At 36.6% G+C, this 23,261-nt stretch overlaps 1 protein-coding gene and 1 pseudogene across 3 annotated transcripts; one reads left to right on the forward strand and one right to left on the reverse strand.

The window, feature by feature from the left end:
* Positions 1 to 4,446: 4,446 nt before the first annotated feature.
* LOC113074625 (SAP30-binding protein-like) lies at positions 4,447 to 19,263 on the reverse strand. 3 transcript variants are annotated; one of them, XM_026247452.1, is made up of 11 exons: positions 19,116 to 19,263; positions 18,343 to 18,461; positions 16,109 to 16,153; positions 12,878 to 12,920; positions 8,420 to 8,508; positions 6,787 to 6,878; positions 6,612 to 6,672; positions 6,470 to 6,521; positions 6,323 to 6,381; positions 6,124 to 6,199; positions 4,447 to 5,368 (listed from the first exon to the last, which is right to left on the reverse strand). In XM_026247452.1, exons 1-11 carry the CDS (start codon positions 19,207 to 19,209, stop codon positions 5,190 to 5,192), a joined length of 909 nt encoding a protein of 302 aa, XP_026103237.1. In that variant the 5' UTR covers positions 19,210 to 19,263; the 3' UTR covers positions 4,447 to 5,189. The 3 variants fall into 3 exon arrangements, with proteins under 3 accessions (XP_026103237.1, XP_026103236.1, XP_026103238.1); XM_026247451.1 differs by having other exon boundaries at positions 4,447 to 5,371; XM_026247453.1 differs by having other exon boundaries at positions 5,263 to 5,399.
* Positions 19,264 to 19,316: 53 nt separating this feature from the next.
* On the forward strand, positions 19,317 to 23,255 carry LOC113074627 (sperm-associated antigen 17-like; annotated as a pseudogene).
* The last annotated feature ends 6 nt before the right edge of the window (positions 23,256 to 23,261 follow it).

Here is a 23,261-nt window from a genome sequence, read left to right on the forward strand (position 1 = left end):
CCTGTGTGGATTTGAGAATGACAGGCCAGAGCTCCTCTCCGAGGGGGAGAGGAAAAGAGTGAGAGAGAGGGGGAAAGAGTCAAGAAACCCTGCCCTTGCAAAGGAAGGTGCCAGGCAGATTTATTGCCTGCGGGGTACAAAAGAATCACTGCCACACTCATTTCTGCACATGGATACACAGGTACACACATGAACACGTGCCTCGTCACACTTTAAGACAATGGAAAGCGACCAACTAAACTCAGATATATGCATATCAAACAATCTGACAGGCTTCACACACTCAAATGAACTCAACAGCTCACACAGAGCATTGCCTTTTAAGTCTTTCAAATGTCACTGCCACTAAAATGTGCCCTAATACAAGAGGGAATAGAAAAAGTAAGGAAGCTAGAAATACAGTGAAGAAATGGGTAGAAGGAGAGAGAGAGAGAGAGTGAGAGAGAGAGAGAGGTGAAAACATGCACTCCTGTGTAGCAGGAACAAAGCAAAAGTTTCCAGAACGACCTTGATTTACAACTTATAGATCACATGAATATAAACGATAAATATAATGATAGAATGATTGATAAACAGACAGAATGATTGATAGATAGGTATAGACAAGACAGATATATTAACAGACAGAGCCATAGAACAGACAGAGTGATAGATATAACGATAGAACAATCAACAGACAGACAGACAGACAGATAGATAGACAGATAGATAGATAGATAGATAGATAGATAGATAGATAGATAGATAGATAGATAGATAGATAGATAGATAGATGGAACTTAAATTATAGAAAAACAGACAGAACAACTGAAAAACAGATATAACGAGCAAGAGACAAAAAGATGGAGCAATTAGAAGAATAAAACAGCTAAATGACTGATAGACAGACAGGCAAATGATAGACAGTTAGACAGACAGACAGACAGAACTCAGTCAGAAACAAGGTGTATGCTTTCCTGAGTAACATTCAAAAAGCCTGGCCTGGTGTAACGTTAGAAAGGGAAGTGTGTGGTACAGCTGTCCCTCAGGAATTACCTGTGAACAAGCTTAACTGCTGTTATTGCCATTTCTGTCTGCTGGACATCAGAAAAGTTCCAACTGCATTTCCTCACATGCTTTCTTTTAGATCATTTCTTTAAATTAATGTACATGAAGCATTATTTCTGGCCTTCATATTCAACAATTCATATTCAACCTTCTTTTGTTTATAAACACTGAATTCATACAGGTTGCACAAATTAGCACAAATTAATCGGCAATAAGTGACAAATATTACATGTTTGTGCATTTAATGAACAAATATATCATTTTTTGTGTACTATCTTCTGAAAATTTTGGACACAATTTTCAAAATAAATATAATTTATGGTCAAGAACATCCCTCTCAGGATTTCCCTTTCCAACCAAAAACAATCACCTATGGTAAAGTTGCCAGTTATTGTTGTTGTTACTGATGCAATCCTGCTAAAATCATCTCTCACAGTGTACAAAATAGTGCCTGGAGAAAATGAATAAATTAATGAAAATGTATTTTGTTTTCTTTTTAATTATTGAGTGTCAACCTCAAAAGGTCATAAAGACGTTTTGCAACCAAAATTTGAGTCATGAATAAATACTGTTTATTGTTAAATTACTGTTAAATATTTTGTAATTTATCAATTTTATAGTAATAAACACTAATACCAAAATAAATAGCCTTCAACAAAATACATAAAAAAAAAAAAAAAAAAAAAAAAAAAACTAATGTTAAAACTAATTGCTTATTTGGCATTTAATTTTATGTTAGATGCCAGTTCATAAAACATGTTTGTCCTCTCTCGGAATTTTGCTTCCTTTAAAAGAAAAACGCATGACTTAATCATTCTAAGCTTTCAGGATCAATTGCTGAAGACAAGTGACTAATATCAATTTACCATGGTAATCTTTCTTGGCAGGATGGTGAACTCATCAGAACACAAACAAGCACTTCTACAAAAAAAACAAATATTATTTCCCCCCTTCAGCGGTCAAAACCATTTCTCTCAAGGTTTCTCTTAGCAAATCCGACCACCCATTAAGCACATAACGTCTGCCAACAGTATAGCGCGGTTTAAAAAAAACTTACAGTATTACAGACAAGTTTGATTTGCTGAAAGTAATTCACCTCACCTCACACACGAGTTCTGCTGTCGCACAAAACAGTCAGTCAGTCAGTCAGTCAGCGCGTGACAGAACTGCGAGCTCCTAGAAAACATCTGTTGGCATCTTTGGCGCGTTCCGAATCGGATTCAACGTTATGTGTCATACGTAGAAACGAAAGATTTAAAAAACATGCATTTTTAAATTCACATTTTCCTAGCACTTGCTAACGCCCTGTACTGCATTACGCACATTTTGGCAAAAGCTCTTTTGTGAGGCGAACGGATCCATCAATTACATGACAAAAGAATCACTCAGAATGTAGCCTATTTATTTCTTTTGAAAGCAGTCCAAAAACTACCAAATAAGAAGAGCTACTCTAAAGAGCTTATGAACGTTCAAATGTTCTTATGGTCAACTTATAGGTTCTAGGCTACTAGACTTAACAACAAAAAAAGTAATATATATATATATATATATATATATATATATATATATATATATATATATATATATATATATATATATATATATATATATATATATAACACACACAGACACAGACACACACACATAACCATTTGTTTTAACCATAAAGGCTTATATTTGATCAAAACTACCATCTGGCAGGCCAGTAGGACAGAGGGGGGCAGGAAGAAATGACAAAAGCGCTGAAACAAATAAACTTAAGCATACCATAAGATGACTGCTAATCAACTGAAATTAGATAAAAGCATAAGTAGGAAACATTTATATATAAATTAAAGTGAAGTAACGTGGTCAATTATAGAGTTTTTTTTCTAATAATTTAACATGTATTCATCAAGGATACATTAAACTTATCAAAAGTAACAGTTAATACCTTGAGACAGTGTAACCATTTCAAATACAGGCTATCCTTTTGAACATTCTTTTAATCAAAGAATCCTGAAAAAACAGTTTCCACAAAATAAGCAGTACAACTCTTTTCAACTGATAATAATTTTATTATAATAGTAGTACTGTAAATTATAATAGTATTTCATAATTCTGTATTTTTGATCAAATAAACATAAGACACTTATGCTGTAGACGCTTTCAAAACCAAACAAAAATATAGGCTACTACAAACCCCAGACCTGTGGATGGTAGTGTATATATACACACACAAAAAAAAAAAAAAACTGTCACTTAGAGAAATGTCTACATAAATGGTAGTAGGTTTGAACCCACAACCTTTTTATTACCAAGCCCAGATCTATAAAGTGAAAGTGACATGACACTCAGCCAAGTATGGTGACCCATACTCAGAATTTGTGCTCTGCATTTAAATGAGATTTGTGGGATGCACATCCAGGGCACGAAGCTCCCGTTCCACCACATCCCAAAGATGCTCTATTGGGTTGAGATCTGGTGACTGTGGGGGCCATTTTAGTACAGTGAACTCATTGTCATGTTCAAGAAACCAATTTGAAATGATTCGAGCTTTGTGACATGGTGCATTATCCTGCAGAAAGTGGCCATCAGAGGATGGGTACATTGTGTTCATAAAGGGATGGACATGGTCAGAAACAATGCTTCACAAATGCTTTGCTGCATACCTCGGTTGTAACGAGTGGTTATTTCAGTCAAAGTTGCTCTTCTATCAGCTTGAATTAGTCGGCCCATTCTCCTCTGACCTCTAGCATAAACAAGGCATTTTCGCACACAGGACTGCCACATACTGGATGTTTTTCCCTTTTCACACCATTCTTTGTAAACCCTAGAAATGGTTGTGGGTGAAAATCCCAGTAACTGAGCAGATCTGGCACCAACAACCATGCCACGCTCAAAATTGCTTAAATCACCTTTCCCATTCTGACATTCAGTCTGGAGTTCAGGAGATTGTCTTGACCAGGAACATACCCCTTAATGCATTGAAGCAACAGCCATGTGATTGGTTGATTAGATAATTGCATTAATGATAAATTGAACAGGTGTTCCTAATAATCCTTTAGGTGAGTTTGTGTCTATCTATCTATCCATCCACTAGGCTGCACCACCACATTCCCAGCAGATGGTTTTAAATATAAATGACGGAAAATGCCACCAATGACCCTCATTGCCCAGGATTTCTTAGCTTGAACAAAAGTTTGAATGCCTCGAGCTCAAAATGGAAATGCATTGGGAGAATATAAATCAGTGATCCATCTTGAAAACACACACCATCTTCCAAATTTAGAACTAAAAACACTCCTCCGCACTACCTGAAATTACTTCATCCCAGAGGCAGATGCTTTTAGATTTGGGGGAGGAGAGGAGAAAAAAAAACGGCGTGATTAATGAAACAATTCAATAGATTTGCATTTATACAAAAAAAAACATTTATTTTTACACTGCTGAGCAACAGAGAATCCAGAGTCATCTTAATATACACATAAAAATACCTACTTGCACTGCTAAAATAAAAAGATAGAAATTACAGAAAATAGACTTGTACCAAAATATAAGACCCTTTGTGTCTTATAATAAATGCAATAATATAGTCAATTAGTTGTAATAAGATACTGAAAGAATACTCTGTTGATGATTAATTGGTGTTCTGTGTACATGGCCTTTCCAAAACATAAAAATGGAAACAGACTATAGAAAGACCAGACAGGGCATCTATCAAACACTGAATGATTTAAAAAAATAAAAAAAAATATTCCCAAAGAAAAATGTAATTTACAGAAAAGTTTTCATATGTCTGACATGAAAGGTAGGTGACTTTACTGCAACAGGCAGGATAATTTTTACATACACAAATTATGAATTAAAATGGAAAACATCTGGCAAAGACAAACCAATAAGTTTAAATCAAAGAATCAACCAGCAGATGAACGCATTTGAAACAGCTAGTCAAAACCGAGCACAGAGATGAATGATACAATTATGTCATTATAAAACTATATGCAGAATTTTCACTTTCTGAAAATGAGATAAACATCATCTATTCCAGTTGCCAGACAGTTAAAACCATCTGTTGCTCAACTAAAAAAAAAAAGCATGTAGCACTGCCATTCACTATCAATCTGGCAATCTGAAGTGAAATAACCCTGCCTTTTTTCATGTTATTGCTTAGCTTTTTTGAGAATGGTTCCCACTGCAGAGATGACTGTGGTCTTGGTGCCGCTGGCTGTTGTGGTCACAGAGACGACTCCAGGGAGGGTGGCAGTGGTGGTGAGGAGGGCGGGTTGTGCCAGGGTCACTGGCACTGCTGAGTCCCATTTGCTCTTCCTCTTCTGAGCATCTGCTAGGTCATCAAACTCAGACTTACTATACTATAAACAGACATTAGTAAAGTGAAGGCTGTTGCCTATGGTGTTTTTACAATTAAAGGGGCTATATGTAGAATTCAGAAACCCTTGCTTTTAGTGACACCAGTGACTGTAAAAAAGTACTGCAGCCAGCAACTTGTTTGGTCAAGCTGGCACTGGAGCACATGAAACATACAAGAGACTGAATGTGATTTAGTGACTCAAAAGTCACAGATCTTCCCAGCAAACAATCCCGAGACCTTCACTTAAAAATCAGTCCACAGGCTTTCTTGACAGCCTAGGAAGCTGGGGAAAGTCTAATTTTCCTTACAAGTAATGAGGCAATAAATAAAGGAATAAATAAACATTTTGAATATATAGCCCCTTTAAGGTCTTTATAAAAGACCACATTATGCCACCCAAAAATCTCCAAAAATTAACAAGAAATAAAGTGGGAAATGGAACAGATCTCATTTTGGTCCAAATTACTTTTTGATCAGTATACTTTTTACCAGTACTGTTTTTTTTTTATGGAACTGGTTTTCCACTTTAATATTGTATTAAATATAATTACACATCATATTTATTTACTTGAAAAAGAGGCTAAATAATTTACATACAGAAAGATTAAATGTACTATTAAAGTATCTGATCAATATTAACCATTAAAATATTGTTTCAGTAATAATGAAAAGTATTAACAGGCTATTATTATAAAGGAGTAATATAACTTATGCATTTGGTGTACCTGTGGAAGTCGTGTTTGTGGCCATAGCTGCTGCATTAGTAGTGCTGCCTTTCTTGGTGCATGTCACAAACTCAATCTACAGACATATGGGTAAGAACAAATATTAACTCTCAAAGATGTTGTGGCCCAGACAGTACAAACAAATGTTTTAATATTATTATTATTATTTATGTATTTTTGAGTGCCTCAGGGCTCTAACCTTGGTCTTTTCCTTTTTAGCTTTTTCCAGCTTGTCCATCTCCACTTTCTGAGCTTTGGCTGTGGAGAGAACAGCACACAAATGGTTAACAGATGTAGTCAATGCAATCCATATGAAATGTCAAACCGAATTTAAAGCTAAATTTACCTAGTGCCTCATAATATGAATCCTCTGACCAGCCATGAGGATCAAACATGTCCTGTGAAGAAGTAAACAAATACATTTTGCAACAGACATGAATACAATGTATGGTATTTATGTGGTATTAACAAGTAAGCATTACACTTACTTTTGGGTAATTGGTTCCAAGTTCGTCAATACCACAGAACTGGATAAGCTTCTCATAAATACTATAAACACAAACACATGATTAGGTTGCAAACAAATAAAACAATATCAATAGGTAATTTACTTCCAGTTATGTCTAGTGCACAGTGGATCATAAACACTTGTTATCTGCAGACCTGGGGTTGCGAAACTCTTTCTTCTTTTGAATATGGCTGTTTGTATCAAAATCTCCATGAAGCTTCCTCTCGTAAAGTTTAAAGATCTTTTCCTACAAACAGAAAAGGGAGTCGTTATTTTCCCCTATCATTACTGATATTAAGTGCATGTGTGATATTGCTAAATTAACAAACTCCATTTTAAGCCTATTTGAGTTCATTTTAAATGAAAGAAGTGCTGTACAAAACAAGACAAAAAATGCCTCTTTGCTCCAAGTGCTGCGAGACACCAAGAATGAATAAAGTCTTTGTTTCAGTGTGAACTTTTAGAACTAGAGGGTGATTTTTGACAACCAGTCTCCAAGGATCACTAGTATTCCATAACATTCAAAGTCGTCAAATAAATCGAAAAGTTGTTTGTTGACAGTTAAGAGACTAATGTTAGTTAAATCTTAGAGAATTTACTACTAGTAAGTTCACAGGAAGACAAATTCAGATGTATAAGGGAATGAGGATCATGTCTGAACAGCGAAAAAAAGCATAGCCACAGGGACATGATATTAATCATGACATGGAAAAGCATAGCCCATCTATCAAAACAAGGTTGTACTGTAGTGTGAAAACACCACCTATGTTCACCTGTCCTGATAGCTCATGAGAGAGAGAGCTACAGCAGGAAGTAGTTTGACAATTAGGAATTTAACACACATACTACATATACATACATACACACACACACACATACATACATACATACATACACACACATACACACACATACACACATACACACATACACACATACACACATACACACATACACACATACATACATACATACATACATACATACATACATATATATATATATATATATATATATATATATATATATATATATATATATATATACACACACACACACACACACACACACACACACACACACACACACACACACACACACAAACTAAACTAAATTCTAATGAAATGTGTTCGAAAATGATCTTAGTATCAACGTGGTTTGACAAGGAGCAGTCCAATCAAAACAACGCAGCTGAGAGAATGTTTTTCGCTGATATATGGCCAAAAAATAAATAAATGGCACAATCTATATTATTTTAGCATCGGATTCACAAAAGTATTTATACAAATTAAAGTAACCGTGCTTAGACTGATGACGACTTCATTTAAATACTTGATTTAAGCTCAATATACTATCTCCAAAAATAACAATGGGTAATATTTTATGCAGTATTTATTTAGCTTTGTTATTTAAAATACTTTTGTTTATGGTTGTTCATGTCAGTTCACAGTGCAGTGCAAATGGCTAAAAAAAAAAGTTATCTTTAAAGGATCAAAAATGACCTGAACATGGGTTCACTGCAGCAGTCTTTAACACAGCTTGGTAAAAATGTGACTCCTGGAAATTGCACAGCAGCCAACTGATCAGATTAGAACTGATTTTGGCCCACTCTTGTCATTGGCAATATGCATAAGTCTGTGAATGATCAGTAGTCAAGCTATTTGATAGCTCAGACTAGCATCTATCAAAAAACAAGCAAAGTGAACAAGTGCAGTCAAGATTTCTCTCATTGGTGCCCATGGCAGGAGGTTAGGAACATCTCAAACAGGATATAGCAAACCATCTCACCTGCAGATGACTGGAACAACGCCCAGGAGGTTCAGGAGGAATTTTGATCTCATCAGGAGACATATTCCGAACCTTCTCTGAAAACTGTGCTGTGAAAAAGAAAAAATACTCTCAGACAGCAAATACATCTATACTGTACAAAATGTTGCAATAGAGTAATGACAGTAAGTCATACATAAAACAAACTAGATTTGTATATTTTCTTTATCACAAATAGCACATGATTAGAAATGTAAGTGGAAGTGGAAGTGACATTCAGCCAAGTATGGTGACCCATACTCAGAATTCATGCTCTGCATTTAACCCATCAAAAGTGCACACAAACAGCAGTGAACACACACCCGGAGCAGTGGGCAGCCATTTATGCTGCGGTGCCGGGGAGCAGTTGGGGGTTCAGTGCCTTGTTCAAGGGCACCTAAGTCGTGGTATTGCCGGCCCGAGACTCAAACCCACTACCTTAGGGTTAGGAAACATACTCTCTAACCACTAGTCCACGACGTCCACGATACATTTCAACATATATGTATTTAAATAAATAAAAAAACACATAAATTAACCATGCCTAAAGAAAATACTTCTCCCATCAGTTGTATGAAATTTCCAAACATAAACATTCTGGATTCTTTATGCAACTTTAACCTCAAGCTACATTTCATTTTTCACTTTTATTTTTTTAAATGACACTGAACTGCTACTTCAATTTGGTAAGAATTTGCAGAAATGATTTCCCCCCCCTTAAGCTAGAAGCATCTATCAGCAGTCTTTGTCAGACATCGCTGGAGAAAATTACCAAGAAATGGTATTTGTGGTTGCGTACACACGCAGCAGTGAACACTATTCAAATTATACTGGTTAAAACAGGCCACTGCTGAATTCTCTTCTCTCCGCCTCTCTCACACCTGGGCATGTCTGAGGCAGTGACTGTGGCCCAAAACATGCCTCCGTTTGTTGAAACAAGGCAAGGAAGGTTCTGGGTGGGGCCTTCTAGATGTGGCACTGTTCCCTAAGCAATGCCCACACACACACACACACACACCACACACACACACACACACATAAACTTGCAAAGACAAATGGAAACTTGCAGAGTTACTTCGGAAAGGTCAAACTATTTTTCAGCCAGAGCTGCCTTACATAAACTGTACATTTGAGAACAACCCTGTGGCAAAACTGCTGTCCTGTAGTTATGGTTCAAAATTTTAGACTAAGTATAAAAAGTTGAAGTTATAAAACTCGCCCGGAGAGAGTGCGGGCACTTAAAACGCGTCTCTCCTCTTGCTCAAACTCAACTCTCTCTATGCTCACGCACTATATATTAATTATTTTCACACCTTTCTATTTCTAACCTTCTCTGTTCACATCTTTTACCATGTGCAGTGTGTGAACGCTCTAATCTGTTAACATGGGCTGGGAAAAAATACCCACCAGACAGTGTGTGAGAATCTGTAAGTTATGTAGGTATATGTCCAGTCGGTACTGTCCTCGCACTCCATTTAGGCATGCTGCATTCTGATTGGTTTCGGATAGCATACTGTGGGAGGTCGGGGCTTGCTATGAAGTGATTTAGAAAACACGCATGCTCAAATCGTGATCTTAGAACAATTTTGATTAAATCGCACAACCCTACTTGTAATGCAAAGTTTCAGACACTGTTTAGAGTATTGAAAAATTTGAGAATAATAAGACTGTGTATTTAAAGGCTTTACTGAGGGAAATGACAATGAAAATAAAAATAAAAGGAGTCATATGATGCTTTTTTAAAGATCATTATTTTGTGTATTTGGTGTAACAGAATATGTCCTTAGTTTTACCATCAGTTCAAGCCCAAAAGGGGTACAGAGTCGCATGACAGACACAGTGGCTAATTTACATGCACCCAAATAATCTATTTGTAATCGGATTGACGGCTCAGTTGGATTGAAAAATGTTCATATAAACACCTTAAACTGACCGATTAAGCTCGATCGGAATGAAATTTTGATCCGACTGAAGGGGGTGGTTTATTCCTCTTCTAAAACGACAGAGTGCATGTAAACACTCGATCGGATTGAACCAAGAAACTGAAAGAACTGTGCATGTGCAATAATGCAGAAATAACGTAATGACATATGACTCTCACGGAATGAGCAGCTCTTCCTTTTGAATAAAGAATACGGGGAGGAATTATTATGTGTAAACAGTGAGAAACTCTATATGTCACTTTCACTTTTCACTATTTAAGCAGTGTGCACATGTCTAAAAAATCTATTCCAATTTGAAGCTTGTGACATAAACGTGCACATCAATCCGATCACTTTATGTAGATTCATCAATCGTAATGAATTCAGTCCGACTGAACCAAAAGTGTGCATTTAAAGCCTATGATGGAGCTTGTATGTGTTTGCAGTACACAAGCCACGGACCGTTAATACAGCTGACTCCACCATGTGATTGTCTCTCTCTCTCTCACAGACAGCGAATACACGCGCACAAACACACAAACGCGATACGCAAAACTCTGCATTTGAACATAAACATACAAAACATACTTAACAGTAGCTGTTTCAGAAGCGGCAGATTGTCGTAGCAAAGACAGAATGACCTCCTCTCCTAGTTTCATGAAACTTTTGTCCATAAAACGCGTTCTGTTTTAAGTAATCTTACAAGATTCCTAAATGCATCTGTTTTAGGAAGGCCAAATAGTGCGTTTGCTTTCGCCTAGATACACATAGCATCTCCCTGACATGACTGCTTCAATAATAACTGCAGTTACTGAAACCACGCCTTTTTTTGTAGCCCCTTTCACACTGCCATTCCGGAAAATACATGGGTAAAGTGTTCCGGCAATTTTTCCTGGGTCGCTAGATTTTGCACTTTCACACTGCCAGTGATTACCCGGGATATGTGCGTGCTTTCACACACAACCCGTAAAGATCCCGTAACGACACGTGACATCAGGGTGTGACGTGTAATGTACGAGTCCAAAACGTTAGGCACGTTATACTTTCACTGAAGCAAGCGAACGATTTCGGCGTCAGTTACAGTTTGCACATATTTTTCAGTTTGTGAACGTTAATCTTCCTTCAAAACCGCCGGTAAAAGAGTCACATGATAACACGCGTCATCACTTCAACCCGGCATTGGATCGGGCTTTTGTTCACACAGGCTCGCCCCGGGTCGAACCTGGCAATGTTACTAGGTCCCCGACCCGGGTTCAATGCAGGAATCAATGCCGGGACGTGTTTGCTTTCACACAGAAGGCGACCCGGCAATGTTCCGGCAATTTGCCGGGTCCGACGTGCACTGTGAAAGGGGCTAAAGTTAACATTTAGGCGGCATTACGGAAAAATATTTCCACAGTGACATAGACATGTGGTCTCTTCTGACTGCAAGCGACCACTTAGAAACCACCCAGAACACCCTAGCAACAAAGCCAAAACATCAAAGACTAACACAACTTAGAAAATATAAAAACTTAAGTATAAAGCTGTCAGGAGTGTGACTTGGAGTGTGGGATTATATTTGAGGCTCTCATGGATTCAGCTTTGTGTAGTTGGTCTGAAAAACGTGTTTTATAAAACATTCAACCTTGTTCTAATAATTACAGTGTGATTAGAGTAAATGTGGAAGCAGCAGGCAGCAAGGGTGTGCAGGAATGTTGGCAAGATGGGGGTCTTCTATAAAGCCTCTAAAAACCCTGCTGCTGCTCTCGAGCCAGATTTCTTATCCCTGACCTCATTTACAGTGTGGATCTTAGCTGATCTTAGAACAGAACATCTCTCCCCATGGGTTGGTTTTTTGTCATTTCCTCTCCATCAAAGTAATTAAGCATTGACTTTAAGTGACTCATTTCTCTGGCATCTTCAGAGTTCAGTGTCCTCCCAAACAAGTGGCACAAATCACACACTCCAAGAAAGCAGGACTCCAAGAAACGGAAGGAGGGAAAACTAGGGACAAATCTAAAGAGCTTCTGTCTCCCAACCACAAAGAAAACTTTGATTCTCTGATAAGACCTTCTTGTCTTATGGTCTATTCGGATATTTTCAAATTTTAATGAGAAGGAAAAACAAGACAAAGTGGAACGTTCAGTTACTTGCCCAAGTGACTTGTTTACTGTAACTCCCTACAACCGTAAATTCAGTCTCTGACTGCATCAGAAAGATACGTGGCATTATAAATAATATAACCACAAAGGGAAAGTGTTGTGAAAGAGAGGGAAAGTGAAATGCATTTTGTTGTTTATAATGTTGCATATTATAAAGTTTTATGAAGACTGTACTCCTCCTCTATATCAGGCTGAAGTAATAATACCATATACACAGATTCTGACAAAACAATCACACCAGGTTGGCAGGAGCAGAAATACATACAGTGCTCTTTTCAAGAAGGCATGATATGGTGCAATCTACCACATTCAAGCCAAGTTTTGAAACATTTTTATTTGAAAATGAAAGTATGATTGATTCATTTTATACTTACCAACAAGCTCATTAGGGTCTTTAACTTCCACTTCTGTGACATCCTACAAAAGAAGAAAAAGAAAAACATGCATAACTGAAAATCAGTGACACATTTTACTTCACATGTCCTATATTGTGTGTGTGTGTGTGTGTGTGTGTGTGTGTGTGTATATATATATATATATATATATATATATATATATATAGCCAAATATTAATCAGTTCTAGCAATTTTGACATTTCAGCTAATAACAATACATATTTGTTCATTTAACAAAATGTTAGTGCCCCCTTGTGTCAACTCCAAGTCCAACAACAGCAGAGCCAAGGGATAAACTTGACCATTTTTTTTTAATCATCACATTTTTTTTCCAATTAAATATTTTGTTAAGAGTATTCTTTTATGCAGTTATGTGCAGATCTTTAAACACTGCTTGCGATTCAGAAATAAAAGGTTTAATCATGTGCTGTAACTTTTAAAACAAAATATCTCTCCTGGAAGTCTTAAAAACCGAAAGTAATGAAATCAGACCCAAAGTGCGAAGCCACTGAATAATAAAACTAGGCAAAAAAAATAAAAATAAACAAACTACACCGCCATTCTGCTTTCCATGTCGTGATAAATATCATATCCCTGTGGCTATACTACTCTTGCCATTTCATTTTCATGCCCCTGCATGCAATTTATCAACAGCAAAAACAAAACAAATGTCTGAATCATACAGTCATAAGACACTTACGTAAGTGAAGATTTAATTACTTTTATGCCATTCCAAAACAAACCCATATGCTATTATTTTTATGCAATAGGTACATAAAGATTGTTCAAAATTCCCCTTTTAAGTATCCAATAAAAATCAAAACACCATATGGTTTTTAAACTACAAGAGAGTGAATAAATGGGAATTGTAGTTTTTGGGTGAACAACAGTCTAAAAGGACAAAAATGAACTCAACCCACATCAAAATAAAAAGCACCATAACTCTTACATTTGTAAAAGTAATTAAGCAATCAATTTAATACATTACAAAACATTTTTTTGATGCTCTTATTTAGCAAGCAAGACGGAAAGGGTTCTGTCTTTGGGGTGTGGCTCTAAATATATGCAACATCACAAGCTTCTATTAAAAAAAACTAATGTCAGTGCATGAAATAACTTGCCACTGAAATGCTTTGAACATTTGAAATCCTTTTAAAAGGAAACTGAATCTAGATTCTTGCACTTATAACTTTAAACATAAAATAACAACATAAATGTGTTTCTGGGCACTATTGTGATAGTGCCATGCAAATACCATATACACTACCATTCAAAAGTTTGGAGTCAGTAAGACTTTTTTTTTTTTTTTGAAAGAAATTGTTTTATTAAGCAAAGATGTATAACACTGATTGAACGTGACATACCTTTGCAATGTTACAAAATATTCTATTTCAAATAAATGTTGCTCTTTTGATCTTTCTATTTGTCAAAGGACCTGGGAATAAAATGTTTCACAGATTCCCCAAAATACTAAGCAGGTCAGATCAGAATAAGAAATGTTTCAGTTTTGCCAACTTGAGAATAAATTACATTTTAAAATATATTAAAAATAGAAAACAATTTTAAACTGTAATACTTTTTCATATTATTACGGTTTTGACTGTAGTCAAATACATGTTAAAAACATCGAAAACATTGTTGTCTCCAAACTTTTGAACACTTTGTAAATTTGAAAAGAATGTGTAACCAAAGTAACTGTGCATAAACCCAGTGTTCAATAAAAATTCATGAAAACATTAAAGGGGGATGAAATGCTTGTTTTCACTCAATATCCTGAGTACCTATAGAGTAGTACTGCATCATTCATAACTCCAAAAAGTCTTTAGTTTTATTATATTCATAAGAGAAAGATAGTCTGTACCATTTTTTCCCGGAAAAACATGAGTGGCTGGAGGCGTGACGTGTGGGCGGAGCTAAAGAATCACGAGCGCCAGTAGGCTTTTGCGTTGAGAGCGTTTGGAAGCTGTGACACCGCGAGGACAAAACCAACCAAAACAAACCATGGCTAACAGTCAGATTCAGTGTATATTTATGATCCAGAATCAGATCCAGAGGCTGAAATTTAACAAGAGCAGCATCAGCAACAACGTCTCTATGTGATATGTACTGAAACTGTATATATTTGCTTAGCGGTTTTGGAAAATGACTAAGTTCCACTTTGTCGTCTTTTTTTTATATTTTTTTATATTTTTTTTAAGCTGAACATGTGGAAAGTGCAGTTTGATGACAACATCGCATGTTGTTTACTTGATGTGCTTACGCGCCTATAGCTAAGTTAACAACACAGAGATATTTGAAGCAGTTTTACTCGTGCAGTTTGATGACAACATCGCATGTTGTTTACTTTATGTGCTTACGCGCCGATAGCTAAGTTAACAACACAGAGATATTTGAAGCAGTTTTACTCACCGCATGTGGTTCCAACACACGATCGTGACCCTTTTTCGTTGGGACTGCATTATCCTTAAGAAATAAACAATGTGCAAACCCGGCGTCAAACTGGGCCTTGTTTGTAAAACAAGCATCTTCGAAATGCAGGGGAACAAACACAAACACTTGCACAACTCCGTTGATGCTCTGTAAAAATAAACTCCATCTACTGGTCCCTTAATGCTGTTTTTTTTTTGGTAATCTGTGCAGGGTTGTCTTGCCCTGGCAACCAAAAACACACTTCTTTTGTGACTTTTCGCGATGCTCTCGCTCTGATCAGTGAATCGCTCTGATCAGTGAAATGTCTGTGCTCAGCCTCGCTGTACGGGAGCGGGCGTTCTTCCGGCAGAAGTGCCCTTAGGACCCATATAAGGAAATTCCGCTCCATCTAACATCACACAGAGCCATACTCGAAAAAAACTTTCCGAAACTTGTGACAAACCGGAAGTAGTATTTTTGGAACAGAAATACTCCTTCAAACATACAACTTAATTTTTGAAACTTTGTCCATGTTTAGCATGGGAATCCAACTCTTTAACAGTGTAAAAAACTCAGTATGCATGAAATAGCATTTCACCCCCCCTTTAAGGACATGCTGTATTGCTCTGATATGACCCTTCTCTGCAAGTTCAAACACACATGTTGCTCAGTTTGAGTGATGCTATGTTCTCTTAGTTTGAGACCAATCATAACATCACAATAAAGAGGATGGGTAGGTCTTGGGTTTGATACCCTGAACCCCAGAGCAGTCAGGAAGGGAATTTAGGTGGGGTCAAATACCTTCACATCATCTTGGGTCCGCTCCGAGTCTGACTCCTCTTCTTCCTATGAAAATAAAAGTGAACAGGGTCAACACAGCCAAAAACATAAAGAGCTCCCCCATCAGGTATACAAAGTTTCAACCATAGTGCTCTGAGAATAACTGGAGATTCAGTTGACTGTGACATTTTTTCTGATTTATTTAATTGCAGCTGATGTCATATAATGGTCCCACAGACAGTGGGAAATAGCATCAATCAAATAATCAGAGTTGAAATGAAAAAAGAGGGACAAACAAAGGAACCTGCAATATTTTGATATAAGGAACATCTGTACTGAAAGTACTTACAAATGACAAATAATCAGAATTACAAGTGCATCTAAAAAAATTAGAAAGTCGTGTATTAAATAAATTCAATGCACACTGCCTGAAATAGTTTAAGTCTTTGGTTCTTTTAATTGTGATGATTTTAGCTCAGAAAAACCCAACAATTCACTCTCTCAACAAATTAGAGTACTTCATAAGACCGATAAAAAAATATTTTTAGTGAATTGTTGGCTTTCTGGAAAGTATGTTAATTTACTGTACATGTACTCAATACTTGGTAGGGGCTCCTTTTGCTTTAATGACTGCCTCAATTCGGCTTGGCATGGAGGTGATCAGTTTGTGGCGCTGTTGAGGTGGTATGGAAGCCCGGGTTTCTTTGACAGTGGCTTTCAGCTCATCTGCATTTTTTGGTCTCTTATTTTTAAATTTTCTCTTGACAATACCCCATAAATTCTTGATTAGGTTCAGGTCTGGTGAGTTTGCTGGTCAGTCAAGCACACTAACACCATGGTCATTTAACCAACTTTTGGTGCTTTTGGCAGTGTGGGCAGGTGCCAAATCCTGATGGAAAATTAAATTAGCATCTTCAAAAAGCTGGTCAGTAGAAGGAAGCATGAAGTGCTCCAAAATTTCATGGTAAACGGGTGTAGTGACTTTGGTTTTCAAAAAACACAACGGACCAACACCAGCAGATGACATTGCACCCTAAATCATCACAGACTGTGGAAACTTAACACTGGACTTCAAACAACTTTGGCTATGAGCTTCTCCACCCTTCCTCCAGACTCTAGGACCTTGGTTTACAAATGAAATACAAAACTTGCTCTTATCTGAAAAGAGGACTTTGTTTGGACCATTGGGCAACAGTCCAGTTCTTCTTCTCCTTAGCCCAGTAAGACCCCTTTGATATTGTCTGTAGTTCAGCAAATTCTTTGACACGTCTGTATGCCTTGACCCCAGCCTCAGCCCATTCCTTGTGACATTTACTCAAATTCTTGAATCAATTTTGCTTGACAATCCTCATAAGGCTGCGGTTCTCTCGGTTGATTGTGCATCTTTTTTTCTTCCACACTTTTCCTACCACTCAACTTTCTGTTAACATGCTTGGATACAGCACTCTGTGAACAGCCAGCTTCTTAGGCAATGAATGTTTGTGACTTACCCTTGGCAACTGTCAGATCAGCAGTCTTCCCCATGATTGCGCAGCCTAGTGAACCAAACTGAGAGACCATTTTGAAGGTTCAGGAAAACTTTGCAGGTGTTTTGAGTTGATTAGCTTATTGACATGTCACCATATTCTAATTTGTTGAGATAGTGAATTGGTGGGTTTTTGTTAAATGTGAGCCAAAATCATCACAATTAAAAGAACCAAAGACTTAAACTACTTCAGTCTGTGTGCACTGAATTTATTTTATACACTAGTTTCAAAATTTGAGTTGAATTACTGAAATACATAAACTTTTCCATGACATTCTAATTTATTGAGATGCATCTGTACTAGATCACAGCATTTAATATAATATGTCAGAGTGTTGTCACATTACGGAATAGTTTGTAATGTTTATATGGCACTAATGCTATTAGCTGTAAAGAATAATGTTCATTTAAAACAGAATAATATGTGCATATTTTGTAATTATCTGAAACAATTTAAATAACGTTTATTTATTTTTTCTACTAATGACAATAAAAAAATGGACAATCAATATTTAAAATCAAGTGATATGATCACACTTTTTCTTATAATTTGCCTGTTTTTTTGTTTGCAGAATTGTAGCATTTCACCCTTTTATTACAACTGGCTCTGACCTCCTCTAATTAGTGGAAGGTCCATTAAAAATGTAAATTTGTGAATTAAATTCCATGTGATGTAATGGTCTGACACATCTAGAAAAGCCCTAAACTGAAAGCTGTGTTGAAGACTGACCGAATTTCTAGTGCTGTCATCATCACTGTCCTCATTTTCCGAGGGCTTCTCATCTGCTTCCTCCACACGACTCACGTCATCCTCTCCGTAGCTAGCTGACACCAATCCACCATGAGAATCTGACAGACAAGGACACACAAAAAGCTTTTTTCAATTCCACTGAGGATATGTTTAGAAGTTTAAAAGACTTTCCTGTTAATGACTTCCCTTCCTGATGATATCAAGAAGAGATTCGACATACCATATTAGTTACCATGCTAAAGTTACAAAAATCTTAAAATCAAACGCTAAAACACAATTATACTATATGAAATAGATCAAAATGAGACAGGCTGAATAGCTGAAATCATAAGTAACACAACAGTGAAAGTGTGAAGTACTATGGCAAATCCTATTTTAAACAGTTACGAATTAATTTGATTCAAAATATCACAGATTTTACACAATTAAAATAATTTATACTATAGTTACTAGTTATTGTTACTACTGCAAATCCATAATACATTAACATGAGATCTTTCGTAAGGCTAACTGTCGTATCAATTAAGCTTACAAGCAAAGTTACATAAAGCAGCAGAAAAAGATATTTTTTAAAAAACTGTACCATTAAGCAAATAAAATGTGGAACAAACCGATTTAACATTACTATTTTGTCCTTCGCTGTCATTCGCGCACGTTAAATTTAACTTTACCCCTACACTGACAACAAAGCCGTCAGTATTACAAACTCTTGGTATTCATATGCGTTTCCTAACACTAATAAGAGTTTATACCTTGATCATCTGTGTCTGGATCTGAATCCTGCTCTGAATCATCTCCATAAGCCGCTAGTGAAGAGAGAAGAGCGTTCCTCTTTCTGCTCGCCATTTTCAGCACTGGCGCACAATAGTGACGTGAAGCTCTATATTCAGTGTGCGCATGCTCGGCGATTCGGAACGCGCGTCGCGGAGAATACGCAGATGTGTTTGGTTTCCATAGGTTACCAGGACGCTTTAGGAAACTTTGACCAGACACGCAAACTTTAGTACGAGTAAACACTTTAAAATAAAAGAACAATAAACAAACAATAACTTAAGAACAGTATTTATTACAAGCGACGTCACACTGACGGTGAAATTAGTGAGTTTAATGAAATTTGAGTGAATATGCCCCCCAAACGGAATAAAAGTGTTACTCCATCTGGGACAACTCCACCCGGGGCAGCTGCTGGTAACAAAAACTGGGAAACAGCTCTTACTGCTGCTGTATTTGAAGAGGTAATCCTAAAAATGTTCCTCTAGAAACCGTTATTGTGTTTGTTCTAATTCTTCTATACCTTCTATACCTATACCTCTATATCTGTTCAAATCAGGCATTAATAATTACTCACCTTCATGTTCTATTTTGACAATGTTTGATAGAATGTCAATTTCAGTCACTATTCACTTTCATTGTATGGAAAATATACAATGGAAGTGAATGGTGACTAGGTCTGTCAATCCCTCTTTTTGTATCATGGATTTGGAACCACTTGAGTAAATGGTGTCTGATTATCATTCTGGGGTGAACTGCTTCTTTAAAAAGAAAAAAATCTTGTAAACCACGCAGAATGTACATTGTTGTCTCCTCTGAATCATGCATGACTCTAGAATGACTGGAGGGCCAGTCTGTCTATGGTGCAGGCAGAGAGAGCAGAGGACGAACAGCTCATCAGTGCCCTCCTGCAGGCGGTTCAGCAGCCCCTGCGCAAGCTCTTCAGCGTGCTGTCCTGGGAGGACACTCTGGAAAAGGTCTGAAATTAGCTTTCTGTTCAGTGATGATTCACATCAAATCATTAGAGAGTATTATTAATGAGTGACATGTAGATGGGTGTGATGGAAAGGAATGACATTTAATTATGTTACATTAAAGAAATATTACAATCTGTTGTTGTAAATAAACCGATCTTCGTGTGACACAGATCGATGAACTGGGAAACCTGAAGACCAGAAAGACCAAAGATGTTCCCATGTTTTGTGAGGTGGGAATTGTTATTCACCACAAAACACAGAAATGCTAGTTAAGTGTTACAATCACAAACATATATTGATCATGTATAGTTTTAGGCTCCAGCCAATCTGTAATGGATATATAATTTTGGAGCAGATTTTAAGTAAAGAAAAAAAAAGAATCAACCATTTTGATTAATAATAATAATAATAATAATAATAATAATAATATATATTTTTTAATTATGTTGTATATTCATGTTTTCAACTAAATACTACTTTTGTGCTTCTGTATAGGTGACTGAAGTTGCAAAGTCTATAATGGATGTCGGAGAGGAAATTACTGTGGACTTGATGGCAAAATTAATAAAGTTTCAGCTTCTGGCCATCAAAAACAATGACATCACAAGGAGGGCTGCTGAGCAGAAGGCGAGAGCTTTTTTACCATTAGCTAAAACATGTCTATGTTGACTCGTTTTAGTTATTCTATTCAAATTTACACTTTATATGTGATAAATGCTAATCAAATATACTACGCATATATTTAAAACATAAACATGTCTTAGATAAACAGTAACATAAAGTATATGTATTTAAGGCTGTAGAGGATAATGTCCCTGTTAAAGCGGGACTGAATTCTGCCGGCAAGGACCAGGGGGGTAAAGGAGCAGCAAAGGGGAAGAAAGCTGCTGAGCTTCCAGTTCCAACCAAAGACACCAAACTAAAACGTAGAGGGGAAGAGGAAAATACAATCAAATACATAGGTATCTATTTCTGCATTGCTTCTAGTCAAATATCTGTAGAATACTGTAGTAAAATGGGTTTGCAAACAATGTTTAAATTTTGAATTCAGATGATGAGCCTGATGATGGGCCGCAGCACTACATCCTGATTGTGGGGTTCTGCCAGCCTCATTTAATCTCTGCGTTGGACTCTCTGGGTATCCACGTGTCCAATATCATTCAATTGGGCTTAGAGAGAGAGGTCAAATCAGAGGCTCCAGAGGAAACAGTGGCAGACGAGGATCACCAATTACTCGAAGATCAAGGCAAATTGCTAAGAATTTTATTAAGCTTATACTTTTCAAATTCTATTACATAGTGCATGCAGAGTATGCTGGCCCACATCGGAAGGCTGGTGTTGTATTTGTATGCATACAAAATCATGATTTTAAATCACCCAGTTTTAACTCATCCTGTGTTCAGAAGTTGAGATTCTGAAACAAAAGAGGCAGCGGGAGCTAGATGTGTTCTGGAAGCAGCTGGATCAAGTCTTGAACAGTGGGGAATATGGGATCCAGACTCCGTGATGTTGCCAGGTTGAACTATAGCGTGAAGATCCATTTGCTGCCCCAGGACAAAAGCAACACTGAAGCAATGGTGAATGAAAAACACGAAGTACACTCTCTTCTACCAAATAAGACCTGCGATTTAGTTTTGTTTCTGTTTCTGTTTAATATATTTGTTTATTTTATTGTCATAATGCATTTTAAACCCTTGTCAGACCATTGCATGTGATATCATCAACGTTCCCTAATTCCATTACTCTGTTTGTCTTCCACTGCTATCTGCAGCTAGCATTTGGAGCTGCTATATTTGAGGGGTGGCATGTCTGGTGTATGACACCCTGGACTGGAGGAGACAGTACAGCCATTATCTCAACTGCATGAGGTTGATCCAGGTGCCCGAGGCCAGTAGATCCATCCCACAGTCCCGACCACTGAGCTCCAATGAGGTACACATCAGACTTTACTGACAGTAGTGCTGTTAATATAAAAGATGCGGTATAGGGTTTCTGTGGGTCATAAAGTCTTAATTTGCCTTTGCACAATTCAAGGTCTTAAAAAGGTCTTAAATTGATAAAGTCAGGGCATTACATGTTGTATGCATTACAAAAAAAGTATTTTGTTATAAATGTGAAACAGTCTTGAAAACTAAACAAAAGTTAATAAAAAAAGAACAACAGATAGTCTGTGGGTTATGAAACTTTTTCAATTTTAATTAAGTTTTTTTAGCCCATTGGTAGATATTTGTTCTTGTTTTAATCATAAATCAACTCACTTCATTTTGATGAATTCCACAGTAAATAAGACCTCTGATGTTTTCTAAAGTAAGAGATTTACATCGGAAACCAAGACAAAAATACTGAGGAATAGCATCATTTTTTTTGCAGTGTTATCAGAAGATACATTAAAAGCTATTTCTGTATTTGGAAGCAGAACTTTTTTGTTTTGTTTTGTAAGATGAATTAAAAAGTAATGGAGATTTGTTGAAAGTTACTTAATTTTTGTTCATGATCTTAAAAAAAGTCTTAAATATTCAATCATAAAACCTACAGAAACCTTGAATGTAGCAAGTGCAGAAAAAAAGCTGACTTCAGAAGTGTCTTGAGGCAGGATGTAGTTTTTTTTGTTGTTGATGATGATATTAAATGTGGTTTATGTTTTAGGTTCTACAAACCCCAAGGAAGAAAGGAGTGTCAGAGGAAGACCCTGGTACAAGATATGATATATATATTTTTTTTGAGTTTTGGTTTTAAATATCCTTTATATAAAAATATAGAGAGAAATGAAGCTACACAGGCTCTAGCTGACATTAACGTTTTAAAATAATTCATGTTTTGTCATTAAAAATAAGACCATAATTTGAAAATAAATAAATAAAATAAAAATAGAAATATAATATTTAAGTTAAGAATCCCCCAAATGACTTTCATCATTCAAAATGGGATCAACAACAACTAAATATATAAAAATTATATTAATACAGTACTTAAGTCTTTAATATTGATTAAAGTCGTAAACTGAACCTATGGGTTTCCTCAGCAGAGCCTGAGTCTCCTGTTCTGAGCACAGAGGTTGATATGAGATACTACTGTGATTTACTGGACAGGATTCCTACTGAAATCACATCTGTACCTCTTATATTGCATTGCATGCTGGAACAGGTAAGG

Source organism: Carassius auratus, unplaced genomic scaffold (genome assembly GCF_003368295.1).
Source record: "Carassius auratus strain Wakin unplaced genomic scaffold, ASM336829v1 scaf_tig00015248, whole genome shotgun sequence".
NCBI classification, from domain to species: Eukaryota; Metazoa; Chordata; class Actinopteri; order Cypriniformes; family Cyprinidae; genus Carassius; species Carassius auratus.

What these genes read in the sequence shown, in the direction of transcription:
- LOC113074625 (XM_026247451.1), bottom strand. Translation starts at nt 19,209, where the DNA reads ATGGCGAGCAGAAAGAGGAACGCTCTTCTCTCTTCACTAGCGGCTTAT. An exon ending in GTTGTTCCAGTCATCTGCAG is followed by an intron (nt 6,879 to 8,419) that starts GTGAGATGGTTT and finishes TTCTGTTTGTAG; the next exon opens with GAAAAGATCTTTAAACTTTA. An exon ending in CACAAACACGACTTCCACAG is followed by an intron (nt 5,372 to 6,123) that starts GTACACCAAATG and finishes TTGATGACCTAG; the next exon opens with CAGATGCTCAGAAGAGGAAG.